At 39.2% G+C, this 19,947-nt stretch overlaps 1 protein-coding gene across 1 annotated transcript; it reads right to left on the reverse strand.

The window, feature by feature from the left end:
• Window positions 1-553: 553 nt before the first annotated feature.
• On the reverse strand, window positions 554-19,840 carry LOC126187146 (CCHC-type zinc finger nucleic acid binding protein-like). Its single transcript, XM_049928271.1, has 3 exons — window positions 19,610-19,840; window positions 14,043-14,188; window positions 554-1,713 (listed from the first exon to the last, which is right to left on the reverse strand). The coding sequence occupies exon 3, from the start codon at window positions 1,698-1,700 to the stop codon at window positions 1,266-1,268; it is 435 nt and encodes a 144-aa protein (XP_049784228.1). The 5' UTR covers window positions 1,701-1,713; window positions 14,043-14,188; window positions 19,610-19,840; the 3' UTR covers window positions 554-1,265.
• Between the last annotated feature and the right edge of the window lie 107 nt (window positions 19,841-19,947).

The following is a 19,947-nucleotide window of genomic DNA, read 5'->3' on the forward strand; positions in this document are numbered from 1 at the left end:
GTAAGTCTTCATATGAACAGGTTGCTGCTAACATCATTACATTTATTTGATAATTAGAAATGAGTCAGTACTCAGGGAAACATAATGGAACACAGTAAGTTGACGGGAGGAGGGGACCCTGGGGAGAAGAATTCAGTTATCTACACAAAAGAAGTATTGCAAATATGCATGATTATGCCTTATATTCCATGACACTACTAAGGAAATGAATACTGACTGCATTTGATAGCTAAGGAAGAAGCTTGGCCAAAAATTATGTACATAAAGAATCTAAGCTAAAAACATCGTTAATGACACACATTACAACAAATTACGTAAGGAGAGGGTTAAAATATGGGAAAAGATCACAATTCATACAACCAGTGGAAATTTAATGGAGGTATTCACACACATCACGCTATGAATACAGTGTGTGTTGATTAATGATTGATGCTACTGTTGCTCGATTTTCAGTTTTATGGCACTCCACTGTTGGATATAAATGAGACTTTGCTACACTCATCAGGACTGAGATCTCCCTGTTGGTTGACAAACTGTTACATTAAAACATACATTTTGCTGTGAAGCTCTTTATTAACATCACATGGAGACAAAACTCTCTTCCAAGAGAATAATATTTAAACAATTTGTATTATTTCTTTCCTATTCACTGAGTAATGATTTAGACAAGCTTTAAGACTGTCACACAAGTAACATGGAAAATAAAAGCAATAGACAATAATTTCTGTTTTTCCAATTGTTTGCCACTCACTCTCCTTAGAAGGCATCACCAGACAGGTTTGTTAACATCCAAATACAAAACTAGCCTCTGCCACTAACTCAAAGCATTTTTCCTGCCTTTTTGTCTATATAATGTAGAAATAGGAGTAAAAGTAAAATTTTGATGAAAGAGTGCTGACTTTTTAACAGCTATTCCTAGCTGCAGACAACTGACAATATACTTATTTCACATCAATGACATCAGTGCACCAAATAGGCTTTAACTTTTAGCTTTAAAATCTTTAACTTGGTTCGCCTGCTTATGTAGATTTTCTACAACATCAAAACTAACTTGCAATGGAGAAAACTGACTGCACCCCAAGGCACTTACTCCACTACAAGAACATAAAATGCTTCATTCAAAATGGGCCAGTCTTGACAAATTCTACCCTACTAAGCCGATGGCTGGACCATATGACAAATCGTTTATTATTACCTCTGAAAAATTCAACTGCTGTAAATCTGAGTGCAAAGAAAATTCAGAATAATGCAAATTAGAGGTAGCTCTAGTTTGTATCTTGGTCACAGTCACGGCTTATGTGACCTGTTTTCCCACACTTATAACAAGCCTTACTGCCACCAGTAGGACAGTCACGGGCAATATGCCCAGTTTTACTGCAGTTGTAACAAGAGGGGCCAGATGAAGCAGAATCTGGGCACTCACGTGCAATATGCCCAGTTTTATTGCAGTTGTAGCAAGATGGTTCACTGGGACTCTGCTGGCAATCACGGGCAATGTGACCAACACCATTGCACCGGTAGCAGCGGTCCTGCTCCTCCTTGCACTCACGAGCAAAATGGCCAAACCGGTTGCATTTGTAGCATTTCTGTTGATTGCTGGATCCACGGCGCTCATATCCTCCACCACCGGATCCACCTTCTGGGCAATCACGAGCAAAATGTCCTGCCCGATTGCAGCGGTAGCACACGCTTGAACTCATACCTCACGATCTCCTAAAACAGCAACCATGAAAGTAAATTTACCTATACAATAAAATCACAGTACTAAACAGTATTAACAAGCAAAGCATTTAGTAATTCTTTGCTGTCAGTACACACTCTCCCCACAATTATTTTTCAGAAATATTACCCAAAAGGTAATAATAATAATAATAATAATAATAATAATTTATTATTATTATTGTTTCAGTTCTAAATAAAAGGGGAAGTCAAAGTTAAATCAACATTTAAAATAACTGACCATGGAACTCCATAATTGCTACACCTCTAAATATGCAGCTTTCAGTGTGACATCCTACCCTGACAGCACTTTCTTGTACAATTCTATATTTTGGCTGTTCACGAAACATTTCACCTAAAAAAAAAAAAAATCACCATATCTTCATTCTGGGAATTCCTGCATGCAATGTTTAGTGCATCTGGGACAGATGAAGATATTTGGTGTTATACTGGAAAATATTGGGGAGGTGAACAGAAAAATTTGATAGCCAGCAGTAGCCAGTAGCAGTAGCAGCAGCAGTAGCAGTAGCAGCAGCAAGTGTGACTGTGACCCATACAGAATGCACAGAGGCATTGTCTTTGAGGAAACATTTGGGGCAGTTACCATGACAGCTTTCACTTTGCAATCTGTTAGCACCATGCCACAGCAGGCCTAAAAACCACACTTCATTACCTTGGCTGATGATGGTTGGGTCTTTATCTTTTTTGTGTCTTAGTGATACACCCAAATCTCATATATAAGAGATTAGGTGGTTGAAGACATCATTTGGACTTGCCTGACAGCTGTTAACATTTCCACTGCTGCCTTTGTTTAGTAGGGCCTACACTTCTCTAATGATTACCATTCTCCAGAGATGGAGTCTGCCACTTTGTTCTTCACCATTTAGACTATTATGACCATGCCATAAGCATATGTCATATGATGATGTGTTCTTGTTGCTGTACACTTTCACCAACTCAACATAAGATCGTTGCAGCATTTTTCCCCTTCAAATGCAGGAAACTAATAACACCATAATACTTAACTTTATTAATAGCCTATACCCTTTTGATTTAGCTCCTGTAGTGTTTTGCTGTGGTACTTTAGCACAGAGATTTCAGTGCATACCAGGACTGCAAAAATGTACCTGGGAAAGAAAATTTATTATGTAACTATTTTTTACAAGATGATAATTAAAACTTTTATCATTACCTCTTGCATTTAATGACTGCTGGTTTTATGTACCTGATGACCTTCTGCAATTATGGTATCAGCCTTAGTAATAACTGCAGTTAACAGAATACAAATTTCATGCCTACCATTACATCTAAAAATACCTGAAATTTCTGTTTTCATTTTTCACACAAGGACTGGGATTAATCAATCATTTTATTACAATTTTTCTATATCTGCTACACGTAAATTCATTTCAATATTTCAGTACCCAAGGCTCAGATGAATGGAATTCCACTCTTAAGTACTACTGACCTGTCACAGTTCTTCAATACCTGCATAATTTCTAGCACTCTGAAAAATACACAATTTGTGATGAATGAGTATAGATGCAAATTCTTCCTTAAAATGCACAATTATCTAATAAATGCTATTTCATAGCAAACTCTACCCAGATGATTTACTTTATCAGAAATAGTTTTATTTTCTGCATATGAATATCAAAAACGAGAATGTTCCAGTTTTGATTACCGTTACTGTAAATCATCAAGTGAAGCACAATTTCTCAAGACTGTGTGTAAGAATGAGTTTGCAACTTAAAAAAGTGCATGAATGCAACAATGTGTCAGTGGGCTTTGCTTTGGTGTCACACCGATTCTGAGCGTTTGAATGGTTGTACAACAGATACACCACAGAATGCGACATAGTACTCAGCAGGGGGACCTGGCCTGTTATAACAAAGAACCATGTGTCTGCTAGCGAAAGTTCAAAAGTTGATAAAAAACGGGCACTTAAACACGGCAGTGTTAGGTGGCAGGTGTTCTGAACTGCGGTTGTATCACGTACTGGTAGAGGTCAGGCCTGAACTACATCGTTGGACACTGACAATATTAACAAGCAATTACATGGTATTCATTACCAAATGCTCTGTGCTGTTCACTGTTCTCTTTTTTGTTTTCAAATAAGTTAAGAAACTAATCTTGGTCTATCACAAAGTTCGATTCGTCAAATTCCACCTCTGTAGAAACTTTAAACAAGGGCAGCTGCCCTTTAAGAGGGCTTGTTTCCCCACAGCAGTCCCCTTCTCTCTGCCAGAAAAAATTCTATTATGTTTATGCTCGGAGCCAGTTGTCACTTTACGTTATAGTGTCTGCACCATAGTGCAACCGTAAAACAAAGCCAGTGCATGTACAACCTCTGACAAAGTTCGGTTAATAGTCCTGCAACATTAATGTAGATGAAGTATTAACTACAGTTACATTATTGTCCTTCGAAATAGTCACCTCCCATAACTATGCACCGCTAAGCTATGTATACATGTCCTGTAAACTTTGCAAGAAGTCTTCCTTTGTGATATGTTCAAAAGCAGCATCACATTTCGTTGTTGTTGTATATGGCACATTTCCTTTGCAATTTATGTTTTATTTTCATATTTTTTTCTCGTTCACGTTTTATTGTTGCAGTATTATTCTGCAGTAGCGTGATAGAGTAATATCGTTTATTAGAGTATCGATTCTTACCAGTCAGTCTAAAAAATTCCCGAGTTTTTCCCGGTTTTCCCAGGTTGTATACACCCTGACTTATTAACGCAGCCAAGTCTTCTTTGGAAAGTCTGAAAGACTGTAAGAAGGTGTTAAGAATCATGAGCTGAAGCTTCTACTGCATGTGATGGTTAAGGATTCAGTTAATGTGCAGATGATAGCGGGCAATTCAGCCAACAGGTGATGTGACCCAGCTCACCCTATCACTTAATACATTGCTAAAAATATGACTGTGGTTCAACTGTTATCAACCAGGTCTGGTGTAATGCTGACATCTGGCAACAATGAATCTATATCAGTGGTATCATCTTTCTTTCAAGGAACCCCCCACCCAAACCTCAGTTTCAACTACAGTGGATGTTTTGAAACAAGTACTTAAGTTTAAGATGGATGAAATTGAAGGTGGGATGCTTAGCAAAATTTCAAGCTGTGTGTCTCCTTTTACTTTTCACTATGTTTATAATTTAGATGAATCTCACTGTTTATGTACTATACTAGGTTTTTTATGTTGTTGCCAAAATGGCAACAGCAGTGGTGTTGGTGGTTTATTTTTGCCAAACTTTTTGTTTTTCTGTCAGAAGTGTCATCAAGGATTAATACTGAGTAACACCTACATTTCTCTTACTGCTGCACGAAATTTTGCTTCTTTTACCAAAAGTTGCAGAAATCCACCTAACTAAGTTGTTAATACAGTTGCATTGTGATGCAATCCTGAGAAGGTATTACTAAACAACCAATGCAGATAAGACAAGTTAATCTATACTACATGAAGACAAGTTTTTGTTTAACATTGTTACAAAAACTGTCAAATAGTTAACTGATGTACAGACTATAAGATGCACCTTAATTTTCAAGCAATTTTTTCAAGAAAAATAACATTTTTATTGTCAGTTTACAAAGCAAGCTAACAAAGCAAAGCTAACAAAGCAAAACCAAACTGACCTTTAAAAAATCCCAAGGGAGGGGAGACAGGGTGGGTGCAAGGGAAGACCGCTTGGGGATTTAATTATGTTGTTGTAAACACCAACAATTCTCTTTTCATGAATATCTATTACACTGGTCATTGAAAATAACTGTAGCAGCTTTTACAATGAAGCAGATAAAGTAAATTAATCATGTGACAAAATACTCCCTCTTGGTGTAAGATTTTAAAATTTCCCGGTGCATTGAGGTTCAAAGAAATTTTCAAGCCATAAATATTTTTAGCAGACTGACAATATTGTCATTGGTAGCCCTCTGTCTTGTTGGCAGCCAACCTTTTTATGAACTAAGGGCAGAGCACCTATTAGCAGTCCTTAAACCATATTTTGGAGATTTGGACAATTTTTTCACAATGTTGCCTCATATAGAAGATCAATTAATGGAGTTTTTACATCATCTCAACTCCAGCCATAAGAATATCCAGTTCACTATGAAATTAGAGAAAGATGGCTATCTGCCTTTCCTAGGTATTTAGGAGACAGACAAATGAGTCTCTCTGGGGGCATTCAGTTTATCAGAAGTCCACATACACTGATATCTTTACAATCAAGTTATCATCTGTCAAACAATGAGTATGCTTGAAACACTTGTACACCTACCTCACACAGTCTCAGATACAGACAATTTGCCTAATGAGATCGCCCATCTAAAGTCAGAGTTAAGAGAAATTGGATATTCTACCTGACAAATTAACCTGGCACTACCAGTTAAATCAAGAATGAGGAAGTGGGTAAAGAGGAGTGCACGACAGCAAACTCTTTTAGCTTTTCTTCCTTTTGTTGCAGTACTCCATTTAGAATAGCAAGAACCACTCTGCAATTTTCAAGTGGAACTGATTTTCCACCCACCATCTGAAACTGTCAACATGCATAACAATGTTATTGTCAAAGGTTGAAATTTACAAAATACCTTGCCATTGTGGTATGGCTTACGTAGATCAGTGAAAGAACACTACATCATACGTCAATGCTCCATCCTCCTTTTGCTACCAAGCAAGTTGCTATTGCTAAACAATGCACCTCCACTGGATATTCAATGGGGTACGAGGAAAGAATAATTTTGACCACAGCCACATCTTTTGGAACTTCATTATTAAAGAATCCATGACAGATCAACTGTGACAGCAGCTGTCAGCTTGATGATGTAAAGAATCCTATGATGTAAAGAATCCTATGATGTAAAGAATCCTACGATGTAAAGAATCCTACGATGTAAAGAATCCTACGATGTAAAGAATCCTACGATGTAAAGAATCCTACGATGTAAAGAATCCTACGATGTAAAGAATCCTACGATGTAAAGAATCCTACGATGTAAAGAATCCTACGATGTAAAGAATCCTACGATGTAAAGAATCCTACGATGTAAAGAATCCTACGATGTAAAGAATCCTACGATCTCCACAATTTGCTCAAATCCATGATGAAGTGCACAGACAGCTGCGGCTAGAATTTCCACCAGCAAGGCGGCTGCTGCTAAGTAGTGTGGTTCTCATCAATGATTCTGACACACACAGGGAGCACATTTTGCATTGCAAACTATTCATCTTTTGTGGGATAGTTTACTTAATGTTGAAGTATCATGGCCACTACTGGAAAAAAATTCAGTAAAAATTAAGCTCTCATATGAGGCTGCAAGATTCAAAAGAATCTTCATTACTGATGAGTTTCTTTAAACCCACTTCTGTAGGCAACATTGCAAAAAGATGCTTGTGCAGAAGCATGTTGCAGACGCGCTTGTGGGGAGGCACTCTACTCTGAGGTATGCTCATCAAATTCTAGTAGTTGAAAATTTTCGTCAGTATGTGACTGGGAAGGAGGGGGAGAGGGGGGGGGGGGGGGAGATGTGGTGGCCTAAAGGTTCAGATCACCAGTCTTTGTGCTAATATCTTGGATTAAATTCCAAATCTCCACAGTGTCATGAAGTGAGGACACGACACACTTGACGGCGACCCATTTGTTGATGAATGAGAACGTTAAGCCCGGCTGCCCCCTTTATGCCATTTACGAGGAGTACGCTACTACTGAGAGGCCATTATCTCGAAAACAACCAGTTTTAGTTTTTTTAACACGAATTCAACTGACTTAAAACCGCTATAATAACCAGTTCCTGAAATAACTGGTTCTTAGTTTTTTATTTCCATTATTTCCTTTAACTAAGAAGGAAAACAAATAACTATAAATTTTTTGACTGCCTCAGTTTCAAGATTTATAGAATCAAAATATCAATTTAAACAGGCACCGTTCACTGCTTTTGTTTCCATCAAAAAAGTGATAAATAGCTGAATACTAGGGGGGGTGGGGGAAATCACAATTATTTTTCTACCGTTTCTAATTTTTTGAAATTCTAGCTAAAAAAATCTGGTTGTAATCAATGATGATTATGATTTGAGGTGAGGGGCACTCAAGCTCAACATCGTGGTCATTGGAGCCCTGACGAAATGTTAGCATGCCAATCTCATGGGTGGGGACGAAGGCTGTCTCCATATGCCGAGCACATTATAATGTATTAAAGTCTGTCTTCCTTCCCCAGCAATTTAGGGATGAGGCCTGACAGTCCACAAAATTTCACCACTCTCGCAACACTGGAATCAGTATTGCGAGGATGATGAGCAGATTGCCATTGAGACAGAGGGCTGCCTTAATATCAGTGTATAGGACACACGATGCCAAAATACGCTGAACTGAATTCGCACACCACAACCTTCAGAGAGTGGTGGATCTTCCCACCAGAGGAGGAAGTGGTGTGTTAAAGGGCTACATCCAATGTGCAGTCTGGTAAGCAGAACCTCCTTTCATTCAGTCATGCCTGTGTGGTTGATTTGAGGGACCACAGTTTGTTTTCTGTCACCTGCAACCATTCAGTCTCCCACTGATGCATGATGTGTGTCAGAAAATTAGATGTTGGTGTGCAACGGGATGGGACATTGATGGACAAAACTATCCCAACATGCGTCCCTGGAGGCTTTGTCAGCCATGTCGTTTCCCTGTATCCAGATGTGGCCAGGTACCCGGCAAAAGACCACCTCCTTGCCACAGAATTGGAGCTGCTATAAGGAGTCATGGATGAACTGAATCAACTGATTTACGGGATACATTTGGTGAAGTGCTTGTAGTGCACTAAGTGAGTGTGAACAGACAAGAAACCTTATATGGTGATGTCTGAATTCTTTCCAGTGCCATCAGAATACCATGTAATTCCGCATCATCATCTGTAAATTGTTCCGGATGACACACTTCAAACCCCTTTCAGAAAAAACAGCAGGTCAACCGAGGATAGTCTCTTGCTGGGACACATTGTATAAACAACGATAAAACTGTGGTACATACTTAAAATGGACAAAAACAGTAGTAAAAACATAATCTGGAGAACAACTTTTGTTGTACTGCATCCAGCTTAAAATCACTTAGTGCCTTTGAAGACACCAAGGCAGCAATGTGTACCATTCCTAGCTGTATATTTTGAAGTCTGATAGATCCAGAGCCTTGAGACAGTCTGTAGCATGTTTCACAAATGGCTTGGCCATATGGGGCCATTTTCTCAACAGCTGTTCAAAGGTGAGTTGGACCACTGTACTACACGCCAATGACCAGGGTGATGGTGAGATTTTCATTGCCTGTCAAGCCAAAAGGCTATGTCGTCAAATCCAGAGTGGTGGTTCACCAGCCTCTGCACACAGACTCTGAACATGGCTTTTACAAAATGATCCAGTCGATATACAAATGCCCCATGGAGGACAGTGTCTAACGTCTTGAGGTAGGATGTATGGGCTAATCTGCAGACCACGCTGCCATAAATTAAACGTGATCAAACAAAGGTCCTATAAAACTGCAGGAGGTGGGACCTGTCAGCTACTCATGATTTTTCAGACTGGAAGCTCTTTGCTAATAGGTTTTTCAGGTGTGGGAGCCAAGTTAATTTTGAGTCAAATAATAAACTCCAATAGTGCACAATTTTTTGAAAACTGTAAAATATTGTCCCCCATTGTGAGCACTGGTTGGTTAAAACTTCAATGAGCATCAGGTCAGTTGTAACTGCCTTGTCGTCGTCTTAAGATCAGAGGAAAAATAGGAGGTTGTAAAGTCGTCCACAAAGAGAATTTGACAGGGCTCCTGACTGCAGAGGAAATGCCACTGATAGCGATGGCAAACAGTGTGACACTGCCTTGGGGGGGGGGGGGGGGGGGCACCATTCTTTTGAACAAAGCAGTCAGAAATACCATCGTCAATACGATATTGAAAATGCTGGTCCTCGAGAAAGGATTGGATAAGAAGTGGCAGGCATCCACGTAGTCTCCAATAATGAAGTTGACGAAGGATGTTCTACCTCCAAGTAGTGTTTATGTTTTTTTGAGGTCACAAAACACACAAACCAAATGGTTTCAGCGTAAGAAGGACTCTTATATCGCTGACTCCAGTAGAATGAAGTTGTCAAGAGTGGAACGACAATGCCTGAAACCACACTGGGAGCAGCTCAGGTGACCTCGGGATGCGAGCAGCCAGATGACGTGGTGGTTAACCGAGCATCCAACAGTCTTAACCATACAAACGGTAACAGCTACACTCCGGTAACTTTTAGGAGCATTACGGTCCTTGCCTGGTTTCCAGAATGAAATTAATATTGCCTCCTTCCAAATCATGGGTACTCTCCATCAAACCAAATCTGACACACAAGAAAGGAGCTGTCCTTTTGCTTCAGGGCACAGACAACAAAGCATGGCATAATGGATCTCACCAGGTCCTGGAGCAATGTCACTGGCTACAGACAAAGCTGATTCCACTTGCCACATGGAGAAGGTTGTAGACTTCCCCATTATGCAAGAAGAAATTGAGCTTCCTCATCTCCGCAGTCCTACAGAACACCTGACACGAGCTTATCTGAATTATGTGGTGACAATAAAAAAAGTGTTCAGTTAAAACCTCAGCAATGTCTTCTGGCGTGTTCACCAAGCCCCCCCCCCCCCCCCCCCCAACTTGACAAGGCCGTAAGGGGACGTGTACTACCCTTGCCTGAAATCCGGCATTAAACAAGACGCCGTTGCGACGTCTGTCAGTCCAGTGTATTCTGTTGAGGAAACTGTAGGGAATGGATTAGTTCTGAGACGGAGCAGTGATTACGTTAACAAATAACTCTAAGAGCAAGAAACAGGAAGTTTTGCAGTTATTTAACAAATTAAGAACAGGGAATGCTGAAATCAATCTCATGTGTATGTATCTCTCGAATGGAAAGCATAAGATGGCTTAGTCAAATGTCTTAGACCACTGTAAACTCACGGTCTGTAACAAACAGAAATTGTACTTGCCACTATGTTAAGGAAACACCAATTGAAAAACAACAAAGGAATGTGGCATGATAAATGAGTTTCTTCTCAACAGCATGCTCTTAAAAATTAAGTAGCCCAATGGACAGAAACGTTGTCTGAAGTACAGATTGTTGCAACAGCATTCTGAAACAAGTCCCTGAAATTTAGCAAATGATCTCAAATGCTCATGTAGAATTAACACACATGCTGTGGAAGCAATTAAGGATTATTTTCGGGAAGAACATGACGAAAACAAAGGGGTGCTGATTCTGGGTAAAGTTAAGCTCCAAGAAAAGTTACACTTCAGGAACACTTCACAGGAAGTTGGTGGTTTCTTCGATTCAGGGGAATATATTCTGGACTGTAATAATAACCTTGCAAATCACTTGCTAGTGTTCACGTTTAAGCTCTGTTGCATAATAAGATTAAACCTGTTGCTGTACATACAAGTCTCAAGGCCACTCCTAGTGACTTCTTACATACACTGAATCAAGTAATTAACCAGTCAAAGCAAGCTGGAATGAAACATACTGCATTCTCTTCTTGCAGTAGTAAACTGAATAAAAATGTCTGGCAATGGCTACAAATTACCGACATAAAAAATAGATACCTGCTTTCTATCAAATGTAGTAGATGAAACCAGAAGAATATGGGCATTTTCAGGTGATATTCATGCCATAAAGTGCATACGAAACAGTTGATGTAATAACACTGATTTACTTTTTAATGATGACAACTACAATTTTTACTGACAAGATACTTTCACAGAATTGAAAGTTTGCCCCAAGTTAACTTCCACTCACTCTGATCCTAAGTAATTTCAACAAACAGATGAAAGATCATTCCTGCAGTAACTCAGTAGCCAATGGAATAAAATTCTTCAAGAAAATTAAAGCAAAATGATTCAAAAGTAGCAAATCAATGGGACTGTTCATTCGATGTATGAACAACTTGGCAGATGCACTTTTATTTTTGCAGTGATGCTTTGTATACAAAAATAGAGAGTCTCACAAACCATTAATGAAATGGAGAAGCATTCTCGCCGATAAAAACTAACAGCTTTGCTTCTGAATGAACTCCCCAACTTCGAAGATTAACTACTGGCAATGCCTTTGGAATATCTCAATACTTATCCAATGGGGTCCAGCTATTTTCTGTACAGCAACACTGTTTTGGTATCATGGAGTACACGAGTTGCAGTGATGATCTGTCAGTAATAGACTTTCTCATCTTGCACAAGTACAATTCTGTAAAACTTTCATTATCTTCCTGTAGAAACTTAACATAAATGTCAACTTTCATTGACATCACATGTAAGCCAAATGCGGATGTTTGCTCGACATTAGCAACAGAAGAACCGAGACAGAGGTTTGGAACACATGCTGTGTGTTCCGTGTAACTTTACAGAGGCTCAATCCAATGCACACTGTAAATTTCATGAACAGATGAGCACTTGTGCTATTTTTGCAGCAGTAACACATACATCCATGGGTCACAAACGGAGCAACTGATATCTTGTGGTGGAACCCCTGAACAAGGGGAGTCAGTACACTTTCTTTTCTACTCACTATACCGAGACTGAAGAACTCGGTTTCATGTTAATCTGTCCGTTTTCAAGGGCTACAAGCTCAGCTACTTTCTATTTCAATAGTTAAGTGTGAACAAATTCTCGCAAGTTTGTTGTGGCTGCCGTTTTTAATCTTTTGAAGCAAATGGGGCACTGTACTTCATTGATACACACTTCATGAAATACTTCCAAGATGAGGAGTTGTGCCATACTTTAATACAATGGGTGTCCGATGACAGTGAAAAACCACCATATTGACCACATGGAGGCAAGCTTAGCACACTACATGTACATGCGTACCATAGGCCATGCTACATGACAACAGATACATTAATGTCTCAGCCTTGCTGTACCAATTCTTATCCCATCTGCCTGCTGCTCATTTCTGTTAGCATTCTCATTAAATTAGGATGACTGCTTTTCCCATTTTCTATTATAAAGCAATATTTCAAAGCAATCTAAATTTGTCTAATAAAAATTACTCACTTTCTACAGAAGGTTTTTTGAGAACCACAAATTTTAGCACTGCTATGGCCAATTAATATTTTGTTCTTTTTACACAGTTATTAACAAAAAATAATAAAAGAATTGTTATAGCAAAAAAAAAAAATATCCTTTATTCAGAACTAAAATAACAGTATCAGTTTTAACCCTTTGGTTTCTCCCATCCCTAGTAGGCTACGCTTTGGCACCGGTTTACAACTGCTCCTTTCCCTTAATAACACAAACCCAAAAATACACTGTACAAATACTCACCAGGCATCCACAAAACACAGATACAGATTTCACACTTTATAACAGGATGGAGGAAAGCAAACCACCACCTTTAGTATCTTACCTAGAATAGCAATGCAAGATTTCTGCATATACTCGCCTAATTTCAATCTGCCAGTATGAGGCTACTTTGACTATCGAGTTTCTTTAAAATCAACTGAGAAATACTGCAGAACAAGTGCTAGAACTTTTGGAACTTGATTGACGGGTTAACCAGTTTTCTTTATTTGCTGCTACACCTGCCTATAATTGCAGTTGGGACTGTGCAGCGAGTCCCTGTACAAACTACTGGCTCACATTTGCTCTATGCCATTCCAGAGAATAAAATCAATATTTTTGTCTAACAACTATCTCAGAATCTAGTGCAATTCTCAAAACTCTGAGATGAAAGTAGCACACAACAATTAACATAGTTGGGCCATATAACTATTAATTTGCCAAGGAAATCTGGCCATTTTGATAGGAAATAAAACTAACAGGGCAATACAAACTGTCAGTTTGTTTTTTCCACTTCCCAGTTCAACTTATATTTGGTAGTTTTGTCCAAAAGTAGTAATAATTTTTGTTCATAAACTGCACTACTCCTCTACAAACTTGCTCTTTTAACATGCAATGTTTGCTAAATGAAGTGATTTGTATGTTTTATCACTGACATCCTCTAGACTAAAATTTCTCAGTGGTCACATTTCTTTAGCATGTGTAAGTGTATTACACTTCTACAATGATTTTAAATAACATGCCAGTGGTTTGCTTCACTTCCATATTAGCTATTTGGTAAAATTGAAGTCTTGTGATTAAATGACAAATTTTGGTTCTCATGGTAAATCAAAAATGCTATTTTCCTATTATGTCAGGCAGTTTGCTATCACCAGGCCCACATATTTAGCAAGGTGATTCTTTTAAAGAATTCTACAGTTTCAGAAAAATGAAGTACCCAATAGTTTACAAGCTCTATTTGCAGATATCTGTACCCCAACTTCAATTATGAGCATGTTTTGTTCTTACTTATTGTAACTGGATGTCTTGCAGTGCCTCACTGGTAACTCCAACTGGAAATAGTGTGTGTTGATGTTTCACCTCCACTCAGTCTGTCATTTGCTTTTTATGACCAAATAAAATAATACACAGCAACTCCCAGTACAGCCTGCTCTCTGAAATAAATGAACAACAGATATGTGTTAAACAATACACAACCAACATAACATCTCCATACAAAACTATTTGATATGTGAAAATTATATTTCAACATAGATCATAAAAACTAATGAACATTATATACAGATGCATAGACCTCTCCAATTGGAGTCAGTTAACTTAGCTGTTTCGCGAGTGCCGAGCCATGTCACATATAACTGTCATTAAATGAACAAAACTATTTCACCACGGTTGCTAAGGCCTTTCTCTGGGAAAAATAATAGAGAAACTAGAGTACAGAATTGGTGAGGCTCCACTTATATTTATTACAAGCTCAAGACTAGCCAGGGTATGTTGCCTCTTGCACCATTCAATATGAGCAATGATGGACAAATGGGTCACAGATTAATGTGTGCTGGTTTCCTTGTGAGAGACATTGGACAAACAGTGGTAGTTTCACACCATTAACACTCACATCCCAAGTTAAAGTACAGCTAAGATGACAAGCCTTCTCTATTCACTCTCTCTTTGCAGTCATTCATGCACAGACTGACCATGATTTGCTGTGCTGCCTGAGTCAGACATAGTGCTCTTACTCCAGATGAGTGTTTCTACTTGCCTGTCAAGTTTTGTGAATACATAGTGCCACTTCACAAACTTACCAACACACTTACTTGGGGATAGTGAAACATAAGATCAGGAAGAGCAGTAAAATATTCAAACTCCAAACAATAATACTTAGAGAGCACCTCAACTTCCTGCCACTAATAAGGTGGGTACACCATTTGTTTTTTACATATTTTTATGAGCTACAAACAGGAGCGACTTCAGTACTGGATAGGAACTGTGATTGGTGTGTACAGATGACAGGTGAATTGGAGACCCTTCACTCAGAGCTCCAGGTGGTGTTGGCTTCAGTCGCATAGCTTGAGGCTGCTGGCAAGGAGTGTGTGTGTGTGTGTGTGTGTGTGTGTGTGTGTGTGTGTGTGTGTGTGTGTGTGTGTGTGTGTGTGTGTTTTGCTGGTAATTGGGAGCTCCAACGTTAGGCACGTAATAGGGCCCCTTAGGAATAAGACTGCCAAGGAGGGGAAGGAAGCCAGTGTGCACTCCATGTGCATGTCGAGGGAGGGGGGAATCATTCCGGATGTGGCAAGGGTGCTTCCGGATGCTATGAAGTGTACAGGGTGCAGCCAACTGCAGGTGGTGGCCCTTGTCAGTGCCACTGACGTGTGTTGCTTTGGATCGGAGGATATTCTCTCTGGTTTCGGGTGGTTAGCAGAAACAGTAAAGACTGCCAGTCTCGCTTGCGAGATTAAGGCAGAGCTTGCAATCTGCAGCTTCGTCGACAGAACCGACTGCAATCCTTTGGTGCAGAGCCAAGTGGAGGGTCTGAATCAGTCTCAGGGGGTTCTGTGACTGTGTAGACTGCAGATTCCTTGACTTGCACCACCAGGTGGTGGGTTTCCAGGTTCCACTTAATAGGTCAAGAGTACACTACATACACGAAACTACTACATGGCTAGTGAGGGGGCTGTGTGGAAGGGACTGGGCGAGTTTTTGGGTTAAAGGGTCTCAGGAAACCACAGAAAGGGCATCCATCTAAAAGGGGGCAGGAAAAACACACTAAGGTAGTTGTACCAACAATCTGTATTGTAGTTTTAAATTGTCATAGTTGTGGTGGGAAATAGCCAGAGCTCCAAGCCCTAATAGAAAGCACAAACTCAAATGGTTATGGGTACAGAAAGCTGGGTAAAACCAGAAATGAGCACAACATGCTCAATCTCGATGGCTACTCTGCAATCTGTGTCCATCACTCCAGCACCAGCTACTCTGTACTACATGCAAAGGGATTATCATTGCAAAACATACTTTGGCTCTCATAACTCTCTGGCTGTAAACTCCACTAACTCACTGTCCCCATATCTTCAACCTAACTGTTTCTCCTTCCTCCAGCCTGTCAGCCCTGCTGATCCATATCTCCATGTCATAATCATGTTATGCACAAGAGAGCGATGAGGCATGTGCACACCAAGAGGACAAAGGATTTAGGGTCGACAGAAGCGTCCGAACCCACGCGTCGGCTTTGACCCGTGACGTAAGGGTGTTGTGTGTGACGTCATGACGGCGCGGAGTTTGGTTTGTGAGTGTGGCGTGTTTGTAGACTTAGTCGTGTCATGGTTTGTTGTGCTCTCTGGTGGTATGTTCAGGGTTTTCATTTGTGTGGTGTAATGGGCTCAGTTTGCTTTTGCTCATTATCCAGAAGTGTTCGAGTGTCGGCTGTGTTTGTAGTGGAATTCGTTTCAGTGAGTTAACGATTTTGTGTGAAGGTTAATTTAGTGTTGTTCGCTGTACATCATGTGGTAATTTTAGTAAAATTAATCGGTTGTTGTTCTTGTTCAGGAATGGATATGACAGATAAAATTAACAGTGCACAGGTCAAGGGAAGCGTTTGATCCCAATGTGTGGCTGTGTATGTTGATATTGGTATCGGGAGATGTTTTTGAGCTATATAGGCCAAGGGAAGTGAGTGATCCTAATTTATGGGATCGGGAGCTGCTGTTGAGCTATATAGGTCAAGGGAAGTGTCCGATTCCAAATGATATTGTGTTTAGTTGTATTTGGGGAGTTTTGTGATGTCTGTTTATTTTGTCGTTTTGTGTGGTTTTGTATGGGGTGGGTGTCTAAATTTGTTTATATTTAGTTTGCCCCCACCCAAAAACACCCCATATCCCGCACTTGTCCCGTTTGTGTCATTAGGCTTTTTGTGGAAAGTGTGTGTGTTTCGTTTTCGAAGTATTTTCGTTCTCATAATGTGTACGTACCGACTTTATATGCGCCATATTGGCATCGTAGTTTATGGTCGTTTCCGCCATATTTGAGACGTCATGGGTCAAAGCAGACGGGCGGGATCTGAATCTTCCGTATTTCCAGGATTTATTCTCAAAACTAGCACAGCTTCCATTTTTTTAGTTTGCCTATCAATGACTCCACATATCTGCTACTCTAAAGTCCTTACTTCCATATTAGTTACCTGTTATCTCAAATACTTATTTCTATCCCCCTCAACCAGTGTATTTTAGATTGTCATTTGCAACTGTCACACAACTGGTACAATCTTTTCCAAAGTAACTAATTAGTTAGTTAGTTAGTTAGTTGCATGTTCCATTGATCGATCACATGGTACTATAGCTGTTATGATGTGGAACATGTCAAGTGCATAAGAAATGCACATATGAAACAAGAGAGAGTTAAAGGTTAATATTTCTATTATTTACCCCATTACCTTAAATGGCACAAAATGCATATACTATATTTGTAGATTTACTTATTCCTATTCAATAATTCAGCTACAGTACATAAGGAGATGTGATTTCAATTTATTTTTGAAGCTATTACTGCTGTTTGTCAGACATTTTATTTCATCTGGTAATTTGACAAGAACTTTCATAGCAGCATATTTTACCTCTGTCTGTGCCAAAGATAAGTTGAGTAAAGAATACTGTTAGGTCTTTCTTTTTTCTGGTATTATAATCATGAACGTCACTGTTTTTAAACTGATCCATGTAGTTGAGAACAAATTTCATTTACCCCTAGTTCTGTATACATCCAGCCCCCCCCCCCCAAACATACACGCACGCGCCCACACAAAAACCCACAATGACAATTCAATGACAGGCCTAAAAACTGGAATCATAAATAAATAGGTCTACTGCAAGCAATTCAAACCGCACAGAAGCCTATACACAGATACTGTAAGATGTTGCAAGCATAATCCCATTCCACAAAGCAGTTGGTCAAAAACTTTTGGTTTCCATTCAAAACACGAGATCGCTGACCTACACCATTTGTTTAATAAATGTTCAAAACTAAATCGTGACCTCAGTTTTTAGTGTGTAATGCTAGGTCTACACAATATTATTACTGTTACAGCAGCACTGACCATGGAACTACTGCTACAACACAACTATTAAAGCTTACAAAGACATTCCTTAGATTAAGGTTCCAGACAGTTATCTAGGCAAGTTTTAAAGCATGAACTAATAGTTTCAAAATAGCACAACAAACGTGAAATGTCCACTGCTTCCCCATCCCCTCTCAACTCTCTTCTTCATTTAAATACTGAGAAACCTTATCACAGTGTTCTGCAAGCTTAAACATCCCATTTTAATTTCATAATCATTATGTCGATTCTATTTTAATCATATTTGGGAGAGAATGACTGTACACTGGTTGCAACAAAGTACTGTATTACAATAACAAAGTGCTCTATAACTCTCACCACTTGTTCCTTCTATGCTGTCTGGACATGGGGATTCAATAGTTTAGGACACTGAGTTCATTAACGAGGGGGGCAAGGATCAAATCACAAATTCCCAAAACAACTCAAGGCAGAAGCACAGTTGACTTGCAAACAGCTATTACCAATTGTTTGCTCTAGATTTTATTAAACGCATATAGTTACACGTCATTAATGAACCCCCCCCCCCCCACCCAGAACCCGTAAGAATTTTTTCCTCCACATTACACAAACAGGAGGAAACACTGAAATTTTCACACAAATTGTTAAGATTCCAATAGTTTCCCCGGTACAAGTAATTCCTGTTAACTTGAAATGTGCTCCTTTGGTCAGGCTACCACTTTAGAAATGCAATATACATTGTTACAGTACTTAGGCATCATATATGGGGCACGAGAAATTAATGCTTTCCCATGCAATTCTTATATCACCGAGTCCTCGTGTGCAATACCATTAGTTTCCAATCAGCGTTTCATGTCAGCTAGGATTGAGAGCACCCATTCTCATGAACATACGCATTCTCGTTATGACAATGCCATTGCAAGAAAACTATATTACGTTGAGAAACACACATCGTTTACGGCAATTCTGGACGTTTCGCGTGCTTCCAAACGCGATATCAGTCTGGCTGATCAGTAGAAATAAAATGCACTACCGCTTATCTGCTGAGGTGTGCATACAACTTCGAAAAATTAACTACCTTTTATAACTACCATTCCGATTTGCACGGCTGTGAAGGCTTTAGGATGCACTACAACAGAATAAAACACATATAGGTAGCACTATGAGGAAACTTAACTAATACGATTTATGTTTAACAAATAATATTGTGATCTGTAACGTGTGAAGATCTCCATTTCATACAATAAGTAGCGACTAAATGGACGATTACACATGAGAGATCTCTAAATAAAATGCAACGATGAAATAATTGAACGAATATGAACCAGTTTATAAAGCCCTGTAGGTAAATGTTCTCTGTTTAACAGTACTACAGGATGCCACTTACTGCAGTTTCCATTATTGACATTACACAATAAAACCGCCTTTTCGAAGGCAGCAAAATTACATATACGTAACTCAAGCCATTCATAATATATACGAATACAGTTAATTACAAACTAATCTACTGTGATACTACCTAATAATTACCACTTCACCCATACTACAGTACTACACGATCACTCAAATCCACCTTCAAACCGGCTCTGTCCAAGCTGTCCATAAAACTTGTGCCGCCAACAAGCATTTGTATCTCTGGAACAAGTTCGGTTATTAAACTAAATACGAATTTGTGCAGTTGCACGAGAAACGGTTACAGAGAAATCCTAGAACCTTTATACTTTCTTAAATTCCACTTATAGTTTTCAAAATTACACATTACTAAAACACGCGACGTATTAAAAAAAAGTCCAAAATAACATAGGGTTCAGTTATGATTGAGAAACCCTAAAACATATCATTGTTCAAAAATTTAGA

The sequence above is a fragment of the Schistocerca cancellata genome, chromosome 1 (assembly GCF_023864275.1).
Source record: "Schistocerca cancellata isolate TAMUIC-IGC-003103 chromosome 1, iqSchCanc2.1, whole genome shotgun sequence".
In the NCBI taxonomy this organism is placed as follows: Eukaryota; Metazoa; Arthropoda; class Insecta; order Orthoptera; family Acrididae; genus Schistocerca; species Schistocerca cancellata.

What these genes read in the sequence shown, in the direction of transcription:
- LOC126187146 (XM_049928271.1), bottom strand. Translation starts at nt 1,700, where the DNA reads ATGAGTTCAAGCGTGTGCTACCGCTGCAATCGGGCAGGACATTTTGCT.